The sequence below is a fragment of the Macrotis lagotis genome, chromosome 4 (genome assembly GCF_037893015.1).
Source record: "Macrotis lagotis isolate mMagLag1 chromosome 4, bilby.v1.9.chrom.fasta, whole genome shotgun sequence".
Taxonomy (NCBI): domain Eukaryota; kingdom Metazoa; phylum Chordata; class Mammalia; order Peramelemorphia; family Peramelidae; genus Macrotis; species Macrotis lagotis.
This window is the reverse complement of record NC_133661.1, coordinates 204761422-204784912: the sequence shown is the minus strand read 5'-3', so window position 1 is coordinate 204784912 and position 23491 is coordinate 204761422. Positions and strand designations below refer to the sequence as shown.

The 23491-nt window shown below is 37.1% G+C and overlaps 1 protein-coding gene across 1 annotated transcript; it reads right to left on the bottom strand.

Moving 5' to 3' along the window:
* Positions 1–570: 570 nt before the first annotated feature.
* On the bottom strand, positions 571–23382 carry PDIA3 (protein disulfide isomerase family A member 3). Its single transcript, XM_074235263.1, has 13 exons — positions 23061–23382; positions 14542–14620; positions 13047–13164; positions 12483–12590; positions 10943–11072; positions 7199–7315; positions 6587–6712; positions 5515–5697; positions 3541–3649; positions 2838–2963; positions 2114–2193; positions 1585–1642; positions 571–847 (listed from the first exon to the last, which is right to left on the bottom strand). The coding sequence occupies exons 1-13, from the start codon at positions 23234–23236 to the stop codon at positions 737–739; spliced, it is 1521 nt and encodes a 506-aa protein (XP_074091364.1). The 5' UTR covers positions 23237–23382; the 3' UTR covers positions 571–736.
* Positions 23383–23491: the final 109 nt, after the last annotated feature.

Here is a 23491-nt window from a genome sequence, read left to right as displayed (position 1 = left end):
AGCAAGAGGAAAAGGAATGCCCTGAGATTAATATTACCATTATTAGGTCTAACAAATAAAAGGCTACTATGCCACATCCCAGATTGTCGGATGCATAGAACTGTACCCAGATTAGTGCCAGCAATTTCAGTAAGAGTAACCACACCCAAGCTCAGGAACTGCAATGGCAGAATACTCCAGGGCTCAGAGTAGCCCTAGGGAGGTATAAACAAGCAATGGTCTCAGATGTCTAGCAAGGATAAATAACACCCACCCTTGGGGCCTAAAGCAGGCTTGGGAAGAATCCATGAATAAAATGGTCGAAAATCTTTGATAATCACCAGAAAATAATCTGGGCAGAAAAAAAAAGGGACAACTCTGGTTTGACTCCTCTAACTGCCAACGTTATTACCTCCATTCCCCCTACCTCCCAAGAACTTAGTTTAAAGGGGGTTCATTTATTGTCACTTCCAAATGTACAAAAAAAATTAGAAAATAACCCCCAACTCAACTCCCCCCATCCCCTCAATATTCCCCCAACACAAATAATCCTCCCCCACCCCCAGCCTCCCAAATCACAAAACAAATATCAACTGGTCCTGGTGTTTCCATTAACATCGCACCTAAAGAAACAGCTTAGAGAAACTTAAACAGGATTCAAATGGCATCCACGCTGTCCACTCATTCCTGAGGCACTGACTGCCCCATCACTGGTAAAAGAGTCCTTATACAAAGTGGTCTGTTTTTGGCTGCTACTTTAGAGATCTTCCTCTGCCTTCTTCTTTTTGGATTTTTCCTCTTGAATCACGGGAGGATTTGTAGCTTCTCTTTGTAGGTAGTTAATAAAGTCAGTAACTTCACGGCCACCCTAAAAATAAAGAAAAATCGCTAAGAAATTCATTGCCTAAGAGGACTGATGGAGGGGGAAAAAGGGCTTCGAGCTGAAGTGTGAAAGCATTTTTAAAAAATTCTTTTTAATTTATCTAGAAATATTAAAAAATAAGTTATTTAGTCTGAAAAAAAGCACCTTGGAGAGATGGGTGGGATAGATCAAGACAAAAGGAAAAGGGGCTTCCCACTGATGAATAAATTGTGGGTGATATCCAGAAACTAAACAAAATTCCTCTTGTTTAGATTAAAAATATATTACCTCTTCCCACCTCTAAGTGATCACCTAAGGTTATTTTCTTCCCTCTTTCCCCAGAATAAACTAAGGTCCACCTTGTAAACAACTGCCTACTTCCATTATACCTCCTTTTCTAGAGAGATTCTTGATACAAGAGGGATGCAGAAAAGAAGATAAGTGACCTGGATGGGCTGCTCAATCCTGGAATATCAACCCAGACTACTTTAAGATCTCTTTTACTTTTCAAGATTACAATGTTTCCTGAAATATTCTTGGGGCAGTGAGTTTGAGGACATGGGGAACTATACCAGTTTGGAAAACTCATTCTCCAAACCAGAAACTTCTAGCCTTGGATGTAAATTAACGACCAATTAAACTGATTCCGGCAGACTAATGCCTAATACAGGAGAGTACAGTATTATTATTTTCTTCGAAATGGCCATAAGTATGTTTTGGGGATAATTTCACTAAGTACTTACTTCATATTTCCGGGGATTCTGTTTATTATTGGCTGGAGAGAAGTAGATGGTAGGGAAGCTGGAGAAAAAAGAGAATGTTTACAGACTTCAGAAAAACACTGCCAAGACCCTTTCCCAACACTATGCTGAAAATGATTCTTTTCATGGTCTCTTATCCTAAAAGTACTGGCAACCCAAATTATACCATATTCGGTCAAGTAAGAATTCATATAGCTTGTAATACTCATGGGCATATAATGGAGAGCTCTGAATCAAAGTAACAAGCACTATACCAGGAGCTGTGTTTTGACTTGGCATGAAGGCAGTTAATATTGCCTTAATTATAATGAAAACTAAAAGAATTTGCAGTAAGATGGAAATGCTAACAAAGTAAAAAACTGACTATTAAGTTTTCAAAATCCCCATCTCCCATATATATAAACAGCTAAAATCCAGTAATATATCATCAGGGAAACAGTTAAGAAAGCATCCTTATCAATCCTGGTATAATGAAGTGTTCATTCCAATAGTTAATTTGCAATCCATTTACCCTCTGACTTCATATGGAGAAGGCACATCATTGGCTGTAGCATCCATCTTTGCTATGACAATATTGGGATCTTTGCTGAGCTATATAAACAAAAACAACAAAAATAATAAGCTTATTAGATCCTCCAAAATGATGATTGACTAACAAGCAAAAAACTTCAGTGTCACATTTTGCACACAAACAAAAAACTTCAGTTCTCTGGGAATACCCATTCAAACCATGGTAATAAAGCTGTGCCAGTTTAGATCTCCTAGTTTGCATATTTTTTTTGGGGGGGGGGGGTAAAGGAAAAAAGGAGAGACGAAAGAACTCTCCCAATCTCATTAACTCATCCATTGAAGACATAAAATGTCTAAAGTTTACATCCATCTGGCCTAGATAAGCAACTAATTACAAGGACTAAGTAGGTTAATTTAGAGGAAGAATCTATTATACCTAGGTTAAGCTGACGCTGAAATTACAGGGTATATCTTATTTCAAGTTTAAGCCTAAGCCTGAAGTACTCAAACATATATAACTCAAGTTCAAAGTGCAGATGAAACAAGTCATTCATCAAGGTGAGGTACAAGGTGACAGTCACAAGAAGTATTAAGTTTGTTGCAGTTAAAAAGTCAAAAATAGTTGCTAGGTGGAAAGTACACATTGAAGTAGCCAAGAAGGAATGTTATAAACACATGGAGTCTTACAACTCAAAGTCAATTTTCAGAGTGAAGTCCAAACATACCTTTTCTCCCAACTCTTTGTACTTGGGCTCCAGGTTTTTGCAGTGACCACACCAGGGGGCATAAAATTCTATCAGTACATCTTTATCAGTATTCACAATTTCATCAAAGTTCTCAGCTACCACTACCTGGGGGAGGGGGGGGGAGAGTAGAGGGGGAAGAAAAGGAATATTTTCCCGTTATTAAAAAAATACAAGATTAATTTTCTGTATGTGGAGAAATACTCCATCTCACTGAAAAGATACATCACTGCCATGTTTGCCAAATAAACAATCTTCATGAAAAATTAAAAGCCACAGCCAGAAATAGTTGAACCCTCAGGAAAATTTCTCCATTTCTTTCAATGTCTCATAAAAACAACTCTTTAACCTGACAAGTACTGCTTATACCTGTTAAAAGGAAGATCTCATGGCATCAACAAATATCAAAAGTACTATTCCAAGGAATTTGTAATCCTGATGTTAATATCTGATCCATTAGAAAGGGGGCGTGCTCCTAACCCCAAAAGGCAACATAAACTGAGTTTAAAGATCATCTTCTTTAGAATTCTATGGCCTTGAGGCTATAGATCTTAGAAAGGATTGTCAAATTTCCACTGTTAAAGTATAAATGTGACCTTGGCAATGCTCTTGGATACATTTAACATAGTCTTGTAAATAGAAGAGACAGCTTCATATTAGTCTGGTCAGATCCACCAGTTCTTACCTTCACAGGTCCATCATTACTCTCTGGGATAGGTTCAGACTTTAAGTATCTCCTCAGGTTACCATCAAAATAATTCTGCAGGAATCGATCAAGGGCCTTCCCATCACGGCTAAAAGATGAAAAAACAAAATAAAATAAAGACTCTTGTAACCAAGATTTAGCTTTACAAATAGTCTCCAGCAACATCTCCTCCTTCAGCTTTGATTCCAATATTGTAAAAGACAAGAAAATCAGAAGCAGCATGCCTGCCTTAGAGCAGGTGGAGAAGCTAGTGGCAGAATAGGGAAAAGCCTATATACTATATAGCCAGTTGGGCTTTTATTACTCACTTCTTTATTTCCAAGATACTGAATGTAGATTTGAAAGTGTGCAGAAAGAGGAAAAGTGGGGAATTATTTTTATGTAAAAGAACTAAAAATGCTTATTACCCAGTCACATTTCCCTGGTTGCTTAAGTGACTCTTGACCTCAGCCTCATCTGACCCATGAAATTAAAGTGAAAATAAAAGTTTAGGTTTACTCATGTGTCTGTCAAAATGGACTATAAAAGGCCCAGATTAAATCTACTCCATGTTAAAAAAAAAAGGGGGGATGAGCAAGGAAAAATCTAAAATTGACTCGGTGTAGTTCAAAACCACTATTCTTTAAGAATTGTCAGGTTGATCTTTACAAATAATGATTCTGACAAAGGACTCATTTCTAAAATATACAGAGAACTGAGTCATATTTTTTAAAACAAAAAGCCATTCCCCAATTGACAAATGGTCAAAGGATATGCAAAAGCAATTTACAGATGAGGAGATCAAAGCAATCCATAGCCATATGAAAAAATGCTCTAAATCATTAATTATTAGAGAAATGCAAATTAAAGCTTCTCTGAGGTACCACCTCATACCTCTCAGATTGGCCAATATAACCAGGAAGGATAATGATCATAGTTGGAAGGGCTGTGGGAAATCTGGGACACTATTACACTGCTGGTGGAGCTGTGAACTCATCCAACCCTTCTGGAGAGCTATTTGGAACTATGCCCAAAGGGCAACAAAAATGTGCATACCTCTGACCCAGCAATACCACCACTGGGTCTATACCCTGAAGAGATGATGAAAAAGGGTAAAAACATTACTTGTACAAAAATATTTATAGCAGCCCTGTTTGTGGTGGCAAAGAATTGGAAATCAACTAAATGTCCTTCAATTGGGGAATGGCTTAGCAAACTGTGGTATATGTATGTCATGGAACACTATTGTTCTATTAGAAACCAAGAGGGAAGGGATTTCAGGGAAGCCTGGAGGGATTTGCATGAACTGATGCTGAGTGAGATGAGCAGAACCAGAAAAACACTGTACACCCTAACAGCAACATGGGAGTAATGTTCAACCCTGAAGGACTCGCTCATTCCATCAGTGCAACAATCGGGAACAATTTTGGGCTGTCTGCAAAGAAGAGTGCCATCTGTATCCAGATAAGGAGCTGTGGAGTTTGAACAAAGTTCAAGAACTATTCCCTTTAATTTAGAAAAATACAGATATCTTTTTGTCTGATCTTGTTACCTCTTAGACTTCTCTTCTGTTCTTTAAGGATATGATTTCTCTCTCATCACACCCAATTTGGATCAAGGTACAACATGGAAACAAAGTAAAGACTGACAGATTGCTTTCCATGGGGGGTGGGGGGTGGGAGGAGGGAAGTAAGATTGGGGGGAAAAATTGTAAAACTCAAATAATATCTTTAATAAAAATTAATTAAAAAAAAAAAGAATTGTCAGGTTGTTTCTGCTGAGTAAGATGGATACCGAGATCAGGATCCTGACTATAGAGTTATTTAAATAGTCTAAAAGTACTAATGGCCAATCATAATTAAATAACTCTTCCTTCTACTCTACTTCCTTTTTGATCGCTTAATGGCAGGAAAACAGATTTTCACATTTCCTTTTCAACCCCCTTCCCCCAATCAAAAGAAATCATCAACTTACGAGAACTCCTCTTGCATAACATATTTCTCTCCTTTCGAAGTTTTGATAGCAACAACAGGCACTTCTCCAAAGGTTCTTTCCAAGCCAAACTCAGAAAGCTCATGGCTAAAAGTCTTGCGACTAGCAACAGCAAAGTTGAGTTTCTTTCCATCTTCCAGGAATTTCTTTGCCACCATCATTACTCTGTTTAGAACAAGAGATATTTATCAGAATAACACTATGAAACTAAGTAGCAAGTGACAAATCTTCAAGTTATAGTTAGATGTTCTTCTAAGATTATCTGATTCTGAAACAAAGGAAAAAGGTGTCACCTTAATTTTACCCTAGCCTACTAAGTTTAAGTCTCGTCATTCAATTTTGCTATTAAAAGGCAATTGGAAGCACACTAAATAGAGTGCCAGCCCTGGAGGCTGAGAGACCCAAGTTCAAATCTAGCCTCATCTACTGGACAAGTCATTTAACCTGTGTCTCAGTTTCCTCATCTGTAAAATGGAGGTAATATTAGTACCTTACCTTCCAGTGCTGTTGTGAGAATCAAATGAGAAAACTATAAAATTTTTAGTCTAGTACCTGAAACAGAGTAAGCACTATGTAATGTTAGCTACTAGCTATTAAATTCATAGTGCTGAATTAATCCTACTGGCTTTGACTATAAAGCTTCTTGCTGAGGAAAGTACAATAAAAGGGATAAATAGACATGTAAACACAGCTTTAACTTTCAGATACAATTCCTCTGGGAAGGCAAAACTTTAAAAAGGCAAACCTTAATAAAAAACCTGGGTACATCTTTCCCATTTTTCACCTGAGTCCCAATAAAATCATATACACATGCAATGCATGCTAAGATTGCAAAAATAGTTCTAGTTCCTTCAGTCCTGGGAAGTGGTATTGGAAGTAATGATTCTCCCAAATCAGAAGGCTTAAGACAAAAGCCTAAAGTCACCCCGATCTTTACAGAAAGTGTTTGGGAGACACAAAACATAGAAACATATTCAGAGCACTGATAAAATTCAAAAGGAGGGAACAAAGGTAGGGAGGAAAAGTATGATTCCATTTACTTTCTGTTATTTACCTGTTTCTCCAGTAGTTGGATCCTTTAGCATTCATCTCATAGTCCACATCATAATAAGCCACAAGGAGATCCTTGCCCTGGAATAAGTCTTTGTTGTCTTCTGTCATGTGTGGGCAAATACCAAAACTGAAACAAAATAATCCATTACCAATCTGGCTAGTTGCAATCACTTGGAAAGAAATCACAACATTAAAAATTGGCAGTATCTTAGTATTTATTTTGCTTAGCATATTTTTGGGGGAGACATGGCTAATACAGGAATTTATTTTGCTGAATTAAATATATTTGTAATGGATTTTATTTTTCTTGGTTTCTCAAAGGACAGGGGAGATAATTCATAACTGAAAATAAAATTGAATTGTAAAAAAAAATTTAAAAGGGAAAAATAAACAAAAGTACTTAGGTAGTATATGCTGGATCACACAAAGATCTAAATGTTGACATAAAATGGATTTGAAATATTATTGCTAAAGTTCTTTTCAAGTCCAAATGAGTTTTTATTATATGAAGCCCAGACATGTCAAGGTCTAGAGATATTACTGTTGAATGACAGGACTACAGTAGCATAATGGAAAAAAGACACCTGAATCAAGGTATGAGGGAAGTACTTACATGTTGTCCTGGATAAATTTTTTAATTTTGCCACTAGTTATCTTTTCTTCTTTGTATAGTACAGTGTTTTCCTCAAATTTGTTAGCCAGATGTGGAGGCCGGAACAAAATGATACCTCTAAAAGGAAGACAGTATTAAAATAATAAGAGGTGGTGAGCAAATTGCTTTACAAAAATGCTTTACAGCTAGGCTCTATTTATTCCAAGTTATTCTAGTTATTCTAGCAGATTTACAACAATCTCTCAGACAAAAAAAAATCAAGCTGATTGCCTTTGCTGCCATCACTCAAGGATTTAGGTACATTTCCTGGGGCACATAACTTTAAGAATATAGTCTCCCTTAGGGGCGGCTAGGTGGTGCAGTGGATAGAGCACCGACCCTGGAGTCAGGAATACCCAAGTTCAAATCCAGCCTCAGACACTTAATAATGACCTAGCTGTATGACCTTGGGCAAGCCACTTAACCCCATTTGCCTTGCAAAAACCTAAAAAAATAAAAATTATATATATATATATATATATATAGTCCCCCCCCACACACACCCTTTCAATTTTCCTCAGTGGGTGGTAAATCACAGGTGTAACTATAATCAGGATACAAACAGGTTGGCAATTATAGTTACTAGATTCAATTTAAAAGATTCCCCTGTCCAATAACCCAATTATCTGTCAAAAATGTTATTCACTTTTGGCCAGTTTAAGAATCAGGTTCTGGGGAGGGGGGCACTAGGTGGTACAGTGGACAGAGCACCAGCCCTGGAGTCAGGAGTACCTGAGTTCAAACCTGGCCTCAGACACTTAATAATTACCTACCTGTGTGGCCCTGGGCAAGCCACTTAATCCCCATTGCCTTGCAAAAAGTAAAAAAACAAAAACAAAACAACAACAACAAAAAAAAAAAAAAACCCAAGAATCAGGTTCTCTCTCTTTCTCATCCTCTTAATTTAGCTGAGGTTTTAGTCTTAGTTTTCCTGAGACTCTGCGACAGAAATCTAAACTTATTTCCAGTTTTTACACCAAGTATTCTTTTTATTCCTTGACTTCTATTTCCAGAGCCCTGAATTTAAAAATTCAACCTGTATCTTTTTTTTAGGTTCTTGCAAGGCAAATGGGGTTAAGTGACTTGCCCAAGGCCACACAACTAGGTAATTATTAAGTGTCTGAGACTGGATTTGAACCCAGGTACTCCTGACTCCAGGGCTGCTGCTTTATCCACTGCACCACCTAGCCACCCCCCAACCTGTATCTTAGTAAGTCCTATTTTATACTCAATCAGGAATCATCCAGTTTGTGCTTTATAATGACTAAGAACTCATTACCCTGAGAGGCCAATTTCACTTTTGTCTAACTTGAATCAATCAATAGCTTTTGGCTAACATCAAACTTGAATCTACTTCTCTGCAATTGCCATCCATATCCTAATAGTTTTACTCTCTGATGTTAATGGAGAGCTAATTCTAATTACTTCTCTATATGACAATCATTGTGGACTATATTCCTTTTTCTCCAGGCAAAACATCACCCCATTCTAGTTTAAAAATGGTCCTCCTTAAAATGTGGTTTCCAAGACTTCTGGAGCAGGAAAAAGCTAGGAAGCTCACAGAACTTTTCCTGAAACAACTATAGATGAAGCCTCTACTCAACTTAAAGCTACAGATACAACAAAAAAAAGAATGAAACAATTTCTTAGTGTAAGATATTATGGAGGAACTTCAGTAAAGGCCTGACTCTTATGTAAAAGCAAAGTGTAGCCCAGAGTAGGCAGGAGAGCAGGAAAATGGGTGGGAAGCTCTTAGTCACTCAGCACAGCTCAGGTCAAGACTCAGCATGTCAGTGTGAGAGCAGGCTAGCAGATGATTCCAGACCCAACTTGGAAGACAAAGTTAGAGCCCTGGGACTACTAGTACAACAGATGAGACTGGGGTGGGAACAACCACTCCATAGGCAATACCTTGACAAGTGATAAGCCAGAGACCAGATCCCAGCACAAAATGTTTGGAACTATACTCCTTTTATCCCAGGAGCAGAGCTCAACTATCAAGATTGGGGGGGGGGGGGGGGGGGAGACAGACGATAACTACAGAAAACTACTGTTCTGATAGGGGACAATAAAAATGCCACCCATCTCAGAAGAGTAAAATAATGACAAGATACAGACATGTGAAGCCTCAAAGGCATTTATGAATTGGTCTCAAATCCAAAAAGACCTCTTGGAAGAGCACAAAAAGTTATTTTAAAAAAACAAAGAAGAGAGGAACAAAAATGGAGGAAAAAAAATGAGAGCCATGCAGGAGAATTATGAAAAATTGACTGTCTCTGGTGCTTGTCACTATAATAACTCTCTTAATGTAGTCTAAAACTTTATATGAGTTTTAGACTAGGTGGCGCAGTGGACAGAGTCCTGGAGTCAGGAGGACCTGAGTTCAAATCTAGCCTCAGACACTTAATAATTACCTAGCTGTGTGACCTTGGGCAAGCCACTTAACCTCACTGCCTTGCAAAAAAAACCAAAACACCAAGACAACAAAACCCTATAAGCTGGATGTTGCCTTTTTTTGGCCATACCACACTTCTGAAGATTCACTCGCTTTTCCAAATTGCTATCAAGATCTAAATTGCCCATTTTGTATTAGGTTTAAAAAATAAACTTCACAATTACATTTCATATAAAATATAATCCAATATTCGAGAACAGTCAAGATCTTTCTTTTGGATCTTGTTATTCAACATATTATTAAGTAAGCAACAAGCAGATCCTTACCCTGGAATAAGTCCATGTTGGCTTTTTTCAAAATAATCTATTACCAATTTTAATAGTCATATCACTTGGGGAAAAAAATCCCTCCTAGTTTTTTTCTCATATACAAATCTTATTAACAAACATGCTACCCATACTTTTCTCAGAAGCACTAATAGATGGTTTTGTTTTGTTTGATCAGTACAATCTAAATCAGCTTAGGGAGCTGAAAGGTTAATTGACTTGCCCCAGGTCAGAGATCTGTGTGAGAAGTGGGATTTGACCCAGGTCTCCTAAAGGCCAGTTTTGTATTCACTATAACAAGTCTCTGAGAGAGGGTTAAAGAGCACAAGGCCAAGCACAGATCCCTGGAGACCTCCAACTACTGACTATTTTTTGGGTCCAGCTATTCAACCATCTATATATATTTGCAGACAGTAATCTGGATACATATACATGGAAAAAAAACAAGAGAAGGGAAAGGAACAAGTCAAGAAATTTAACACTAGTAATCTTCCTTAAATATCCTTTAGCTCAGTGATTGTACCACAGGAAGTTAGAATTTTATACCTTATAGCAGGTATTACTCTAAACAAGTCAATACAGACTTCCATCAAATGTTAAACAATTTTCTAGGGTTTGGTTTATACAGTGAGAAATATTTTCTGTAGAAAAAGGTGAAAAGGTTTTTAAAGGCATCCCATCATATCCCATTGTAAAAATATTACAAAGGGTAAAAATATCTATATAGTAAGAACAAGACGCACCCTCAGCCAGTGAGATAATATGTTTATGCACAAGAATTCTTGGTGACAAGTCATAATTACTGAGTTCATTGGTAATAGCCTCCTTGATGATACTTTACCTACATAATGCCACCTAAGGAATGGAGAGTGGGCTTTCTAAAATCAGTCATCTGGAAAAAATGACCTCAAAACAATACAGTTTTGCACAATGTCAATGCCTTGGCCACCAGAATTAACTATTTATATTCCTTAGGCTACTTACTCTCCACCAGCATAATACTTCTTCAGCAGAGTATCAACATTAGTGTGTGCAAAGCGGTAATTTTCTCTCAAGTTTGTGGCTGCTTTTAGGAACTCTGAGTGAGAGTCACTGAATAAGTCTTTGAAGAAACCTATATAGGAAGAACAAAAAAGTATCAAGATAAATGCAGAGGAACACTATAAACAATTCTCTTAACTTAAAATTTTTTCTCATTTTCAAAAAAAGGGATAAGAGGCCCAAAGATTTCAGTATGTTGTAGACAATTTAGGTTTACACTGAATACACAAAACTACTTTAATGGCTTTGTCTCTTTATACATATATTGTATTTATAACATCTTTATGTTTATGACACCAACACTTCTGACCTAGCTATTGTCCTCTAAGATAGGCAGACAGAAAGCTTAAAACCTCACCAAGAATTTTAGAAGAGAGAAGCAGTTGAGAATGTTAAGCCCCTTCAATATCAATTTTTAAGTTTTTCTGACTTCTTTAAAGATGGAGATCAAATCTTACCTATTGCAAAGGCCCTTCTCCCCCAAATAGCTGCTAATGCTTTCCCCTCTCCAAAATACTCTCTACCTATTTTTGTATATATCTTATACCTACCTGTTTACATATGGTCTCCTCCATTAGAATATAAATTCCTTAAGTTCAAGGACTCTTTTCTTTTTTTTAAAGTATCATTAGTGCTTAGCATAGCCCCAGACACACAGTAAACATTTGTAAATGCCCACTGACTACTAAAGGACAGAGCAGTAGATGCTGTCCTAGCTGTCTCAATGGCTTATTTAACTTTGGACAAATCATTTTATTACTTTAAGCCCCAGTTCCCTATTGGTGTTGGAATAGATGAGCACTAAAATCCACTCCAGTTTTAAAATGATTAAGCTTCTATGTTTAAGGTAACTAGATATCACATGCATCAGTAATGCTCAGAGTACAGTCAAAAATAAGTGGAGTGCTCCAGTGGAATTTCATTGAACTTTGAAAAAAATTCAAGACCTAAATACCATTCCCATTAAGTAACTTAGGTAGCCTCTTCTTGCCAACTTTATTTTTATCTCACAGTATTTATTCAAGTGCCATACAATTATAAGGGTATTCTCAAATTATCCATCCATAGGATTCAATCTTCCCTGCTCAAATATCTAGCTACTAATTTTATTTTATTTAATTTTTCCATTTGCCATAGTCCTATTCTATATAGTGAGTGTATATTTGCTTTAAACGCAATTTTTAGAACAAACTATTCAAATAGTCTTTGGAATGACTTGCTTCATATATTCACTTAAAATTTTCCCTATTACTATGATAGCTATAGAGTTAATTAGTATTAAACCTTATTAAATAAGCTGAATCTAGAGGTCTGAAAAAGCAAAAGAAAATAAAGGCATTATCTTGATACCTAGATGAAATGAAGTTTGTATATCAAATAAATAAGCACTAGGACTTTTAATTACATTAACTATGCTGCTCCTCTAAGAAAGTGGATTTTGGACTCTTGATTTTTTTTTCATGACCACCTTTTTGCTACTCACCCACCACAGAAGCAGATTTGTCACTAATGAACTTCTCAAAATCTTCAGAACTCATGAGAGGAAGTGAGGCAGGTCCTGCCTGCTTCTTCAGATGACTCACAATTCCATCTTAGAAGACAAAAGTGAAAGTTCACAACAAAGTAATACATTTAAGTACACCATTTTCTATTAAAACTGAAACTTCATTGTGCACCTGTCAGGACAATTTAAGTTCCACTAAAAGGAATCATGAGTCAGATCTAACATTGCAATAAAACAGTATTAAGGCTCATTTATTGGGAGATTCAGAAGCTGTTCATTTGAATAGACCCAGAAAAAAAATACTTATTATTTTAAAGAGTAGTCCTAAAACACAAGTTTAAGTACTTCCCACATTCATGTTTATTACAGCGTGTCAGTATGTAAATCCTGTAACACTGAAACTTTAAATAGACATTGGGCAAAAAATGCTAAGAGCCTATGGCCTCTTGAAATCCCTATGGAGATTTCAAAAGGAAAAAAAAGGAAATTTAAAGACAGGCACAGTAAGTACAATTCTATGAGAATGAAGTCCAATTTCCTTACCAGCTGTCCGAGGGCCATCATAGGCACCTGATTCTTCACCATTTCTAAATATTTTCAGGGTGGGATAGCCACTGACACCATATTTATTACAGGTATTTGAGTTGGCAGTACAGTCAACCTAAAAATACAAATACATCAAATTTCTTTTCAATAGGAAAAAATTCAAAATTTTTGACAACTCTTGAGTCCCCAAAGATTTGAGGCCAACTGACCTTTGACTTTTGGAGACAATTCAATGGTCAGGTACAACAGAGTGAGGCAAGTCCAATTTTATCTATGAGGTATTATAAAAGAGTACTACTATTTCAATTGTATACTTATATGAAGTCTATTCTCTATCATCTTCAATGATAAAAAGTGATAGTTCTCATAATATATGTTCAATTAATTTAAATACAACTATAAACAAATTCAGTAAAGGGTGCATGTCCACCCACACATTTACTCATCCCACCCTATCAAGACATTTTGAACTACCTCAGTTAGAGCCTTTGTTCTCTGGTTAACACTTCACCCTTAAATGTTTAAAGGGTCAATGTCTATAGTCAATCTCATCACTTAGTTTGGGCAAAGTTACTAGGTCAGTCCTTTCAATCTGATGCTAAGTGATATGATTAGCCATAGAAGTTAAATACTCAAAAACAGAATCAAAAGATTTTAAACTGTTCATTTGATCAAGAATTGTGAATTTGCTATAGCATAACTATAACTATAGCATAACCCCATTCTAGAAGTGACAGTTGAAGAATAAATGTTATCATGAAATACACAATCAAGTCTGCCTATCATTTCACTGATCATAATTATTCTCTTCTCCTAACAACCACGTGTCATCAAGAATGACTTAGTCTGGTTTACTTCCCAATTAGTCAGTATTTATAACTCCCATCTGTAGTAGAGGTTGGGAGAAATGATAATATCCATTTTATATTAGTGTCTTTCTAATCCTGATGTTTACCCTCATCTTCCAAACAAGATAATTTTTCTCTTCTCTAGCTCTAACACATGCTTCGCATCTTTCCTAACTGATGCTACCCTTAGTCAGATTAAGAAATTTTCCTGTGCTTTTGAACTACTAATTCTTTTCTTATCAGTTATTATTAACTTTTTTAATGATCCCTCATATAATTAATATTTATTTATTATCTTCTATAATTCTAACATTTATTAAAACATTTTGCTGATGCCTCGAATTCAGAACACAAAACCAAGAGCAGCATGTTATCATTCTCTTCTAGGAAATCATTTTCATTTAGACCATTTTTATGACTATGTGATGAAAAGTGTGCTCTAATCCAAATCAGCCAATGTAACGTCCTTAGCTCTCTAGGCAACATGGATCACAATCAATATTAATCTGATTACTGAACTTTTGAGCACTGAGTTGATGGTAGAATAAAAATGGTATTCCCTAGTACCATAATCCTGGAACTCCAGGACTAAAATTTCCATATTGTCAAAAGAATCACTTATTACAAAATCCAGTAACGCTCACCTTTGCTAAAGGAACTATTCCTTTTAGCCTGGTTGCTGCGGCTTCATATTCTGGGGCAAGCCTCTTACAATGTCCACACCTAAAACAGAAAAAGTCAATGTTCAATATAATCAATGTAGTGTGGTAAAAGAGTACTGGATTTGGAGTCAAAGGACCTGAAAATGAATAACAGCTCTGTCAATACTACCTGGGGGGGGGGGGGGGGGGCACGGCGGCTAGGTGGCACAGTAGATAGAGCACCGGCTCTGGAGTCAGGAGTACCTGAGTTCAAATCCGCCCTCAGACACTTAATTACCTAGCTGTGTGGCCTTGGGCAAGCCACTTAACCCACTGCCTTTCAAAAAAAAAAAAATCTAAAAAAACCTACTTGTGTGGCTTTAGATGAGATGCTTAACCTTTTTGAGTCTGAAGTTTCCTCTTTTAAAATGAGAAGACTGTATTTAATAATCTTTATGGTACCTTTTGGGGTAGCTAGATGGTGTACTGGATAAAGTGCTAGGCCTGGAGTTAGGAAGATTCATCTTCATGAGTTCAAAGCTAGACTCTAAATGTTATTGTTTGTCCTTCATTCTTAAAGTTCAGATGACATCAAAAAGATGATGTCATGACTAACAAGTGAACTGTATCTAAGTGAGGCAGGGCTGTGCAGACTCAACAACCTCACTCTTTCTTCCAGAGTCAACCTGAGTCCAATGGCAACATATAAATCAGGACAACTGGAGATAGATCTGGTTGTAGTAGAAGAATCTGGCCTTTGTAAGCTAAGGTTTTTCCCAGGTCTTAGGTTTGTCTAACCTCAGACACTAACTGTGTGACCCTGGATAAGTGACTCAATTCTGTTTGCCTCAGTTCCTCATCTGCAAAATGAGCTGGTGAAGATAAACAGCAAATCACTCTAATATCTCTGCCAAGAAAACTCCAAATCTGATCACAGAATGTTGAATATAAATGAAAATAATTTAACAACAACAAAATGATACCTTTCAGCTCTAAATCTTATGATGCTATCAATTTGTTAACTTTTTTTTCCTAATAAGAAAGGTTCCAAAAACTATTAGTAAGAATAATCTATCACATGGTATTGTTAGCCCACTGATACCCATTGATCTTAGATTATAGCAGAGTTCCCAAAGGAAAAAGTCTAAATTTAATTGGAGAATGCTACCACAGGAGTAGCAAAGATCAGAAGCAGTATGTTCTCTTATCCCCTTTATTTTCCCCATTCTGTTACAGGGGATGGTTCTCTTGCATAGGGAAGGTAAAGGAGGATTTAAGTCAAAGGTGATATTAAAAAGAGGGAAATAAATGATAAACCTAATGAAAGTGAAATAAAAACAAAATATGGCCCTTTTAAATTTTGACTGGATATGGAATTAATTCATAGGTATACTATGAAAGTGGACATGAACTTAATTCATCTTATGACTAAAGAGAGGATAAGATGGCAATACCAAATAATAGCTCCAAAGGAAGCCAAGTCACTCCATACCTTCCAAAAGTGTTGTAAAAATGTAATCAATAAATTACCAGAAGATACCAAAAATCTTGCTGTAATAAGCCTTAGTGGATTGTTATTAAGGAGATTTTCCTCCATTACTTTTAGTCAGGTAGCCAATAAGCATTTACTTTTTACCTATTATGTGCCAGGATTTGAGCTAAGTGTTAAGGATACAATGAAAGGCAAAAGACAATCCCTACCCTCCCAGGGCTCACAAACTAATGGAAGAGAAAAGAAAACAAATATGTATAAATTATGTTAAGGAGAACCAGGAAATCACTAATGGAGCAAAGGCACTAGAATTAAAAAGAATTAAGAAAGGCTTCCTGTAGAAGGTAGGATTTTACAGTTGAGGCTTGAAGGAAGCAAGAGAAACTAAGAGGCAGAGATACACAAGAGCATTCTAGGAATGAATAACAACCAGAGGAAATACCCAGAATAAAGATAAAATGTCTTATTCATGGAACAGCAAGAAATAGGGTATGAAAGTTATAAATCAGCAAAGAATTCCTTGAGCTGGGTAAGCACTGAGTAATGGGATAAGGAAAGGAACAGAAAATAATGGACAGAAAGGAAAAATTAAGACACTCGTCTTCTTTCATTCCTTCTGACCGTACTATAGCATAATGTAAGTCCTCACCAGGTCTCTACACAAGACTTTCAGGATCAAGAGGTTTCTTGCAAATAAGCAGAAACAAAATCATTAACACTCCTCAATAGATTCATTTTTTTTTAATGAAAACTGGGAGATCCAGCAGATCTCCCAAGGAGAACAACCAAGCTATCTTATAAAGAACGTCCAGAATGATGACATATGTAGCCAAGTCTAAACACCTTAATATTCCATTCCTGATAAGTAAATGTCACTTCCCCAATTTGGGAGCTTTCTGCTAAGATGAAGGCATAAAGATATAATAAAAGTATTACTGTAAAGACTTTTTATTTTTAGACACCATATGAGCAAGGTACAATCTGTTGGGGTTTTTTTTTAAGAAAAAGGAAAATTAAGGCAAATTATGATCAATTCATAAGCTCAGAGATGATTTAGAGTTAGAAGGGCCCTTACAGGGCATATATTTCTCATTTTAAAGTTCTATCAGGGAGGAAGAAGGGAAGGAGGAAAAATGTAAAACCAAAACCTTTCCAAAAAATGATTACAGAAAACTACCCTTGTATGTAATTGGAAAAAATAAAATATTTAACATTTTAAAAAAGAAAAGAAAAAGAACCCTGCTGCTGGGAGAATTTTGTTAAAAGACCACGGGGACCAAATCTTGAGCAGAAGAGGTGGGGGGAAAAGAAATGTGAATATAACAGTTGGGTTTTTTCCCATCCTCTATTTTTTGCTACAGAAAGGTCACACAATTTTGTCTTGGCTTAATAAATAAAAAATTTAAAAACAAAAAACCAACAAATGTATTTAAGTACCACACTACTCACCTGACCTGGCTATATAAGAGATGATCATGGAGGTTGTTTTGTCAACTATTTCTGTCCAGTGAGCTGTAAGGGACACCTGCTCTTCTGCCCCAAGAGCATTGGTAGAACCCCAAGTGTATAATGAATTCAGAGGAGCAAGGAATATTACTAACACTCAGTATAATCAGCTGAACATCAATACATTAAAAGTCAATGGAATTACCAAGAGATTACTCAAAGAAGTTGATAATATTCTAACATTTCCCCTGATACTAAAAGCAAAAACAATTAGAAAAATAGGAAGGCATAAAGGAAATAAAAGAGATGAGATGACCATCACTAGCCTAACTGCCTACAAATTGCTAAAGAAATCATGATCCACCTTGCCTTTCAAATTTGCAGACTGTACTTCAAATGACATGATATATGAGATTATGAAATTGGATCATGTAAAAAAATTCATCCAAGGTACAGATCTTAGTATTTTTCAGAAATGCCTTTTGAGAACCACTTAAGATAAATAAAGTCAACTGAGGGGATAATATTCTTTGAAAATGGGTTTTAAAAAAACAAAATATTAAATTCCACTGGAATATACTGACTTAAATCCCATAAGAGGGGCACTAGACAGTTACAGAAGGTAGACTAGACAAGGAAAATGAAAACAACTAATGTCAAAAATTTAGGTTCTATACACCCAAAGGGCAATAAAAGTGTGCATCCTTTGATCCAGCAATACCACTACTGGGTCTATACCCTGAAGAGATAATGAAAAAGGGTAAAAATATCACTTGTACAAAAATATTCATAGCAGCCCTGTTTGTGGTGGTAAAGAATTGGAAATTGAGTGAATGGTCCATCAATTAAGGAAAGGCTGAATAAATTGGGGTATATCTATGTCGTGGAACACTACTGTTCTATTAGAAACCAGGAGGGATGGAAATTCAGAGAAGCCTGGAAAGATTTGCATGAACTGATGCTGACCAAGATGAGCAGAACTAGAAGAACATTATACACCCTAATAGCAACATGGTTTTAGTTTTAATGGACTTGCTCATTTCATCAGTGCAACAATCAGGGACAATTTTAGGGTATCTGGAGAATACCATCTGTATCCAGAGAAAGAATTATGGAGCTTGAACAAAGTCCAAAGACTATTACCTTTAATTTTAAAAAATTATCTTACTATATAATTTTGCTATCTCTTATATTTTTTCCTTAAAGATATGATTTCTTTCCCAACTTGTTCAATGTATAGCAAGGAAACAATGTAAAGATTATCAGACTGCTTGGGGGGGAGGGGTGAGACTGGGGGAAAAAAATTCTAAAATTTGAAAAACAAAAAAAAATTTAGATTCTAGGTTGCAACAAATATATGAAAAGAATGACAAGAAAACTTGAAAGTAGGGGCAGCTAGGTGGCATAGTGGATAAAGCACCGGCCCTGGAGTCAGGAGTACCTGGGTTCAAATTCGGTCTCAAACACTTAATAATTACCTAGCTGTGTGGCCTTGGGCAAGCTACTTAACCCCATTTGCCTTGCAAAAAACCTAAAAAACCCCCCAAAACTTGAAAGTAATGATGGAAAGTAAATTTAGACCATATATTACATCATGTACCATAATTAGCTAAAAATGTATATGCAAAATGATTATTAAAGGTCACATAAAATCAGGTTCCTTTCAGAGGCATGGCTGGAGGGAGAATTCATAGCTAAACAAGGGATAGAGGCAAACAAAAAAGATAAAACAGTTAAATTAATTTATATTACATGTAATCAAGAAGGTAAAAGTGAAACATTTGTTTGGTCAATTTGACCAGAGATTCATTTACTGTTTAGCTGAAGTCAGATGTAAATAGTCCTAATGATTTTTAAAAGGTTCTTTCAGTAGAAAAGATAGGATCTATCTGCAAACATTTAGATCTCTGAATTATGAGCCACTAATACCTCAAAATCTCTACCATAGAGACTGTTTTAATATGTTATACTTGACAAATCCAGAAAACTAAATAGGTACTAGAAATTCTGGTTTACTAGACATTCTATTCTTTTCATTAAGTAGTTTTTTTTCTTAAATGCTATTGATAGGACACAAGCTCTTTGAGGGCAGGGACTATTTCTTTTTTGTCTTCATAAATCCAGGGATAAATGCTTAGTTCATAAATGCTTGCTAACTGATAGGTCATTCAATACAGGACTCTATTAGGCATTGGGGGATATAAAACATAAAATTATTCTTTCATATATATATATATTATATAATTTTCTTTCAAGGAGTTTGCAAACTGATTGAGACTGGACTCAATGTAGCAATAAGTGTTATAAGAACTTGTTCAGAAAAAGAAGACTCAGTTGGTAAAGATTTAGTAAAGAACTTGGGCCCTGAACAGTACAAGTAGGATTTCACAAGGATGGAGTTTTTTAATTTTATTATTCTAAATGAAGGGGGAAAAAACAGTAATGCAAGGTCATTAAAGAAAGAATGAGCTAGCTTATTCAAAGATTAGATCCCGATTATCAGATTTTTATAACCCAAGGGACATCACCAAGTCAATCACTTCATTTAACAAGTAATTAAAAATGAGAAGTGGAAACTCAAAGTGACTTGACAAATGTCATAGGTAGCATGGGGAAGAGCCAAGATATAAATCCAAATCACTGACTGGAATGAGTAGAAATTTTTGCTCATTCCATTGTTCCAAGTGCTTTAATATAAAAATATTTAACTTCTCAATTTTTAAAAACTTTCTATTTTTGTTTCTTTAAGAGGACAAAGAACACATCTGCTGCTGAATTAGAGGCCATAGTCAAGCATTTCAATTGCTACCACAAATCAATAGCCTTGATTTTTAAGAAAAATTAAGCAGAACTATTAATTTCCTTACAGAAACAAAGAATGACACAAGGAAAATTCAATAGTAATTTATCCACATTTTTTTCAAAACAGTTACTATCTCTTTATTAGGAACAATACCAATGCCATTCAGTGAGAAGAAACTAAAAGAGAAAGGGAATGAGAAATCCATAAAATAATGATATAACTGCACTGGAATTAGAAAGCTCTTTAAAATATAAAGTAATACTTAAAATAAATCTATTTTACTCTGCTAAGAAACTTTTTAGACTTTAGTGATAAGTGACATTTATATAGCACTAAAGTTTACAAAGCACTTTATAATTGCTGTCCTATTTGATCCTCCAATAGAATTGTAAAGTTGATACTATCCTTTTACAGATGAGAAAAATGAAACTAAATGGTTCAGATAGGCTCAGCATTGGTATCCATGAAGGAACACACTATTCAATTAATATTTCCAATTAAAAAGTTTTAAAGCATAAATTTTAGTAATTTGTATTGAAGGTCCCATTATAAGTTTCATTTAGGTATTAATATTAATCAAGTATAACTCCAAGTTATATATAAAATTTATTTTTTCTGATGCTATCTTCTAAGCCAATTAAAAACAGACACCACAGCATGAATCCACACCCAATTTCCTGGGATAGTTTAGTGCATGATGGGAGATGTAGTCTTTAGAAAAAGGATACTAAATAGTTTACTGGAAAAAGATGCCTTCAATTTGAAATAGGATAGATGCCATCAGATGACAGCAACTGGAGGTAAACTTAAGTTTTAAAAATCTGAATACTTTCCACTGGGCAGAGTAGTGCTTTGAATACCTAAATTCATGTAAGGTTTTTCAAAAGACATCAGAGTAAATTAAGAATAGATGAATCTAACTGGAAGACAATTTACAGACTTAGTAATTTGCTTTTGATGTTAACCACATAAGAATTTTGATAGTTTCTAGAAATGCCTTATTCTAATTTCAGGGGACAGGGAGACTAAATATTAGGATGTATAGAAACATAGGCAGTGTGGCATACTACAAAGAGCTGAAGGCTAATGCTTGGTCATGTGACCAAGATCAGGTCTCAGTTTCCTCCTTTGTAAAGTGTGGGTATAACCTTTAATAGTTTTGTTTAAAGGCCTCTAAGTGGGGCAGTGCACAGAGCACCAGCCCCAGAGTCAGGAGTACCTGGGTTCAAATCCAGCCTCAGACACTTAATAGTAATTACCTAGCTGTGTGGCCTTGGGCAAGTCACTTAACCCTGTCTTGCAAAAACCTAAAAAAAAAAATCAAATGGGCTCATTTATATGAAAATACTATGTGTGTTGTTGACAATCATCAAGGGTAGGGAATTATCATTAAGTTGAAAAGTGTCCTTAATAAGGACAATACATTTCTAGTGATTTTAAAGAACAGGTAATAACACCAATAACCTTTTTATGATGCTTGGAATCTGCAACAAAAAATGATACAGGGAATGTGACCATCCCTACTGTGAAAATAAGAAATCTGAGATCTTAGAATAAGTTATGTGACTTACCTATGGTTATACAGGCATTAAATTTTGAAGCTCACCTAGACAGAATGACCCTTGAAGTTTTGGAGAGGTCTTTCCTGATACAACATAATAGTACCAATTGTTAGCTGTAGCAATGCCCTATTTTTCCAAATTTTAAGGCATACATTTTAGTCACAATAGGATCAGAATAGACACTAAACCTGTGATTTTGTCAATTATAAGAAACTTATTTCTACAATGTAGGACTGCACCTTCTCTGCAACTTATAGCAGAACTTGCCCAAGGTCACAAAGTCAGTACCACACTAATCTTATACTGAAAAACCACAAATCACATTTTCAGAAGAGTCAAGTCCCCAAAGAAGTGAATTAGTAGGAATAGGCAATAAGATAAATGTGAAAAACAGACCAAAACGAAGAGGTCAGGTGATAGAAGTATGCTAGTCTTAGTGAAGTTGGGGGGGGGGGGTAGACACTTAATTAGCTATTCAGATTTACACTAAGGCTTCCTGCATCAGAATCAATAGCCGAGACCAGTGCTACCAATCACTTTGAAAAAGATTCATCCCTCTCCAACAATTAGTTTCTCACAAAATCTACGATTAATTTACTTCAGCAATTTCTACCTGAAGGGAAGTTCCAGACTTTTTCACAATCACAACTCCTTCCTAAATCTCTTTAGTCAAATAACGGATCATATGAGGTAGCAGAAATGAAATGTTATACTTATCACACTTTTCCCTCTCAGGAAAAGGTCCTATAAACATCCATTAGCTTCATATGTATCATACTGGCCAATAAAAGGCCTTAAGAACTGTTCTGCAGTCAGAAGTGACCTTGGTAGGAAAGCAATGACTGCGAGGCGTGGGGCAGGCAGGGGAGGAAGATGCAGGCACGGGGTGGGGGCGGGGGCCAAGGGCCTCTTCTCCAGGGGGTCCATGCCGACAAAGCGCGGCTTTCTGCAGTCTCATCTGTACAAGGAAAAAGTTCCCTCACAAAGTGTGCACAGAAGGAGGGGTCCGGCCCGCGGGAGGGGAGGCGGTTCGGGCGCTTTGCAAAGAGGAAGTGCAGCGGCGGCGGCGAGGATGCGGCCCGGCCCCGCGCCCGGCCAGGCCCCAGCTGCCCCCCGCCCCGACTCGTGGGGACTCCGGCCCCCGCCGGCCTGCGCGCCTCCCGCCGCCCCCGCCCGGCCCTGTGCTCCGGGCCTCCCGGGGAGCTCCGGGTCTTCTCACCAGGGCGCGAAGAACTCCACCAGCATGAGGCCGGCACTGCCCGTGTCGGCCACGCGCCGCTCGAAGTTGTCGTCCGTGAGCTCCAGCACGTCGGAGGTGGCGTCAGCGGCCGGGCAGGCCGCCGCCAGGAGCAGCGCCAGGCCCGGGAGCAGAGCGAGGCGGCGGCGCATGGCCATGGCGGCGAACGGGACCGACCGGCGGGGTCGGGGCAGGAGAGGAGGGGGAGGGAGGGAGGGAGGCGGGTAGGACCGGTCCGGGCGTTGTGGTCGCGGCAGCGGGGCGCGGAGCGGCTCGCGTGACGCGCTTCCTCAGCCTCGCGCCGTCTGAAACCAGCCGCCCCGGCGGCCGGAAGTCCCCCCTCCCACCCGGAGCTCGTGCCGCAGTGTGGCAGCTCGGGATTGGCTGGGATCGCCTGGGCCCGAGCAGGCCGG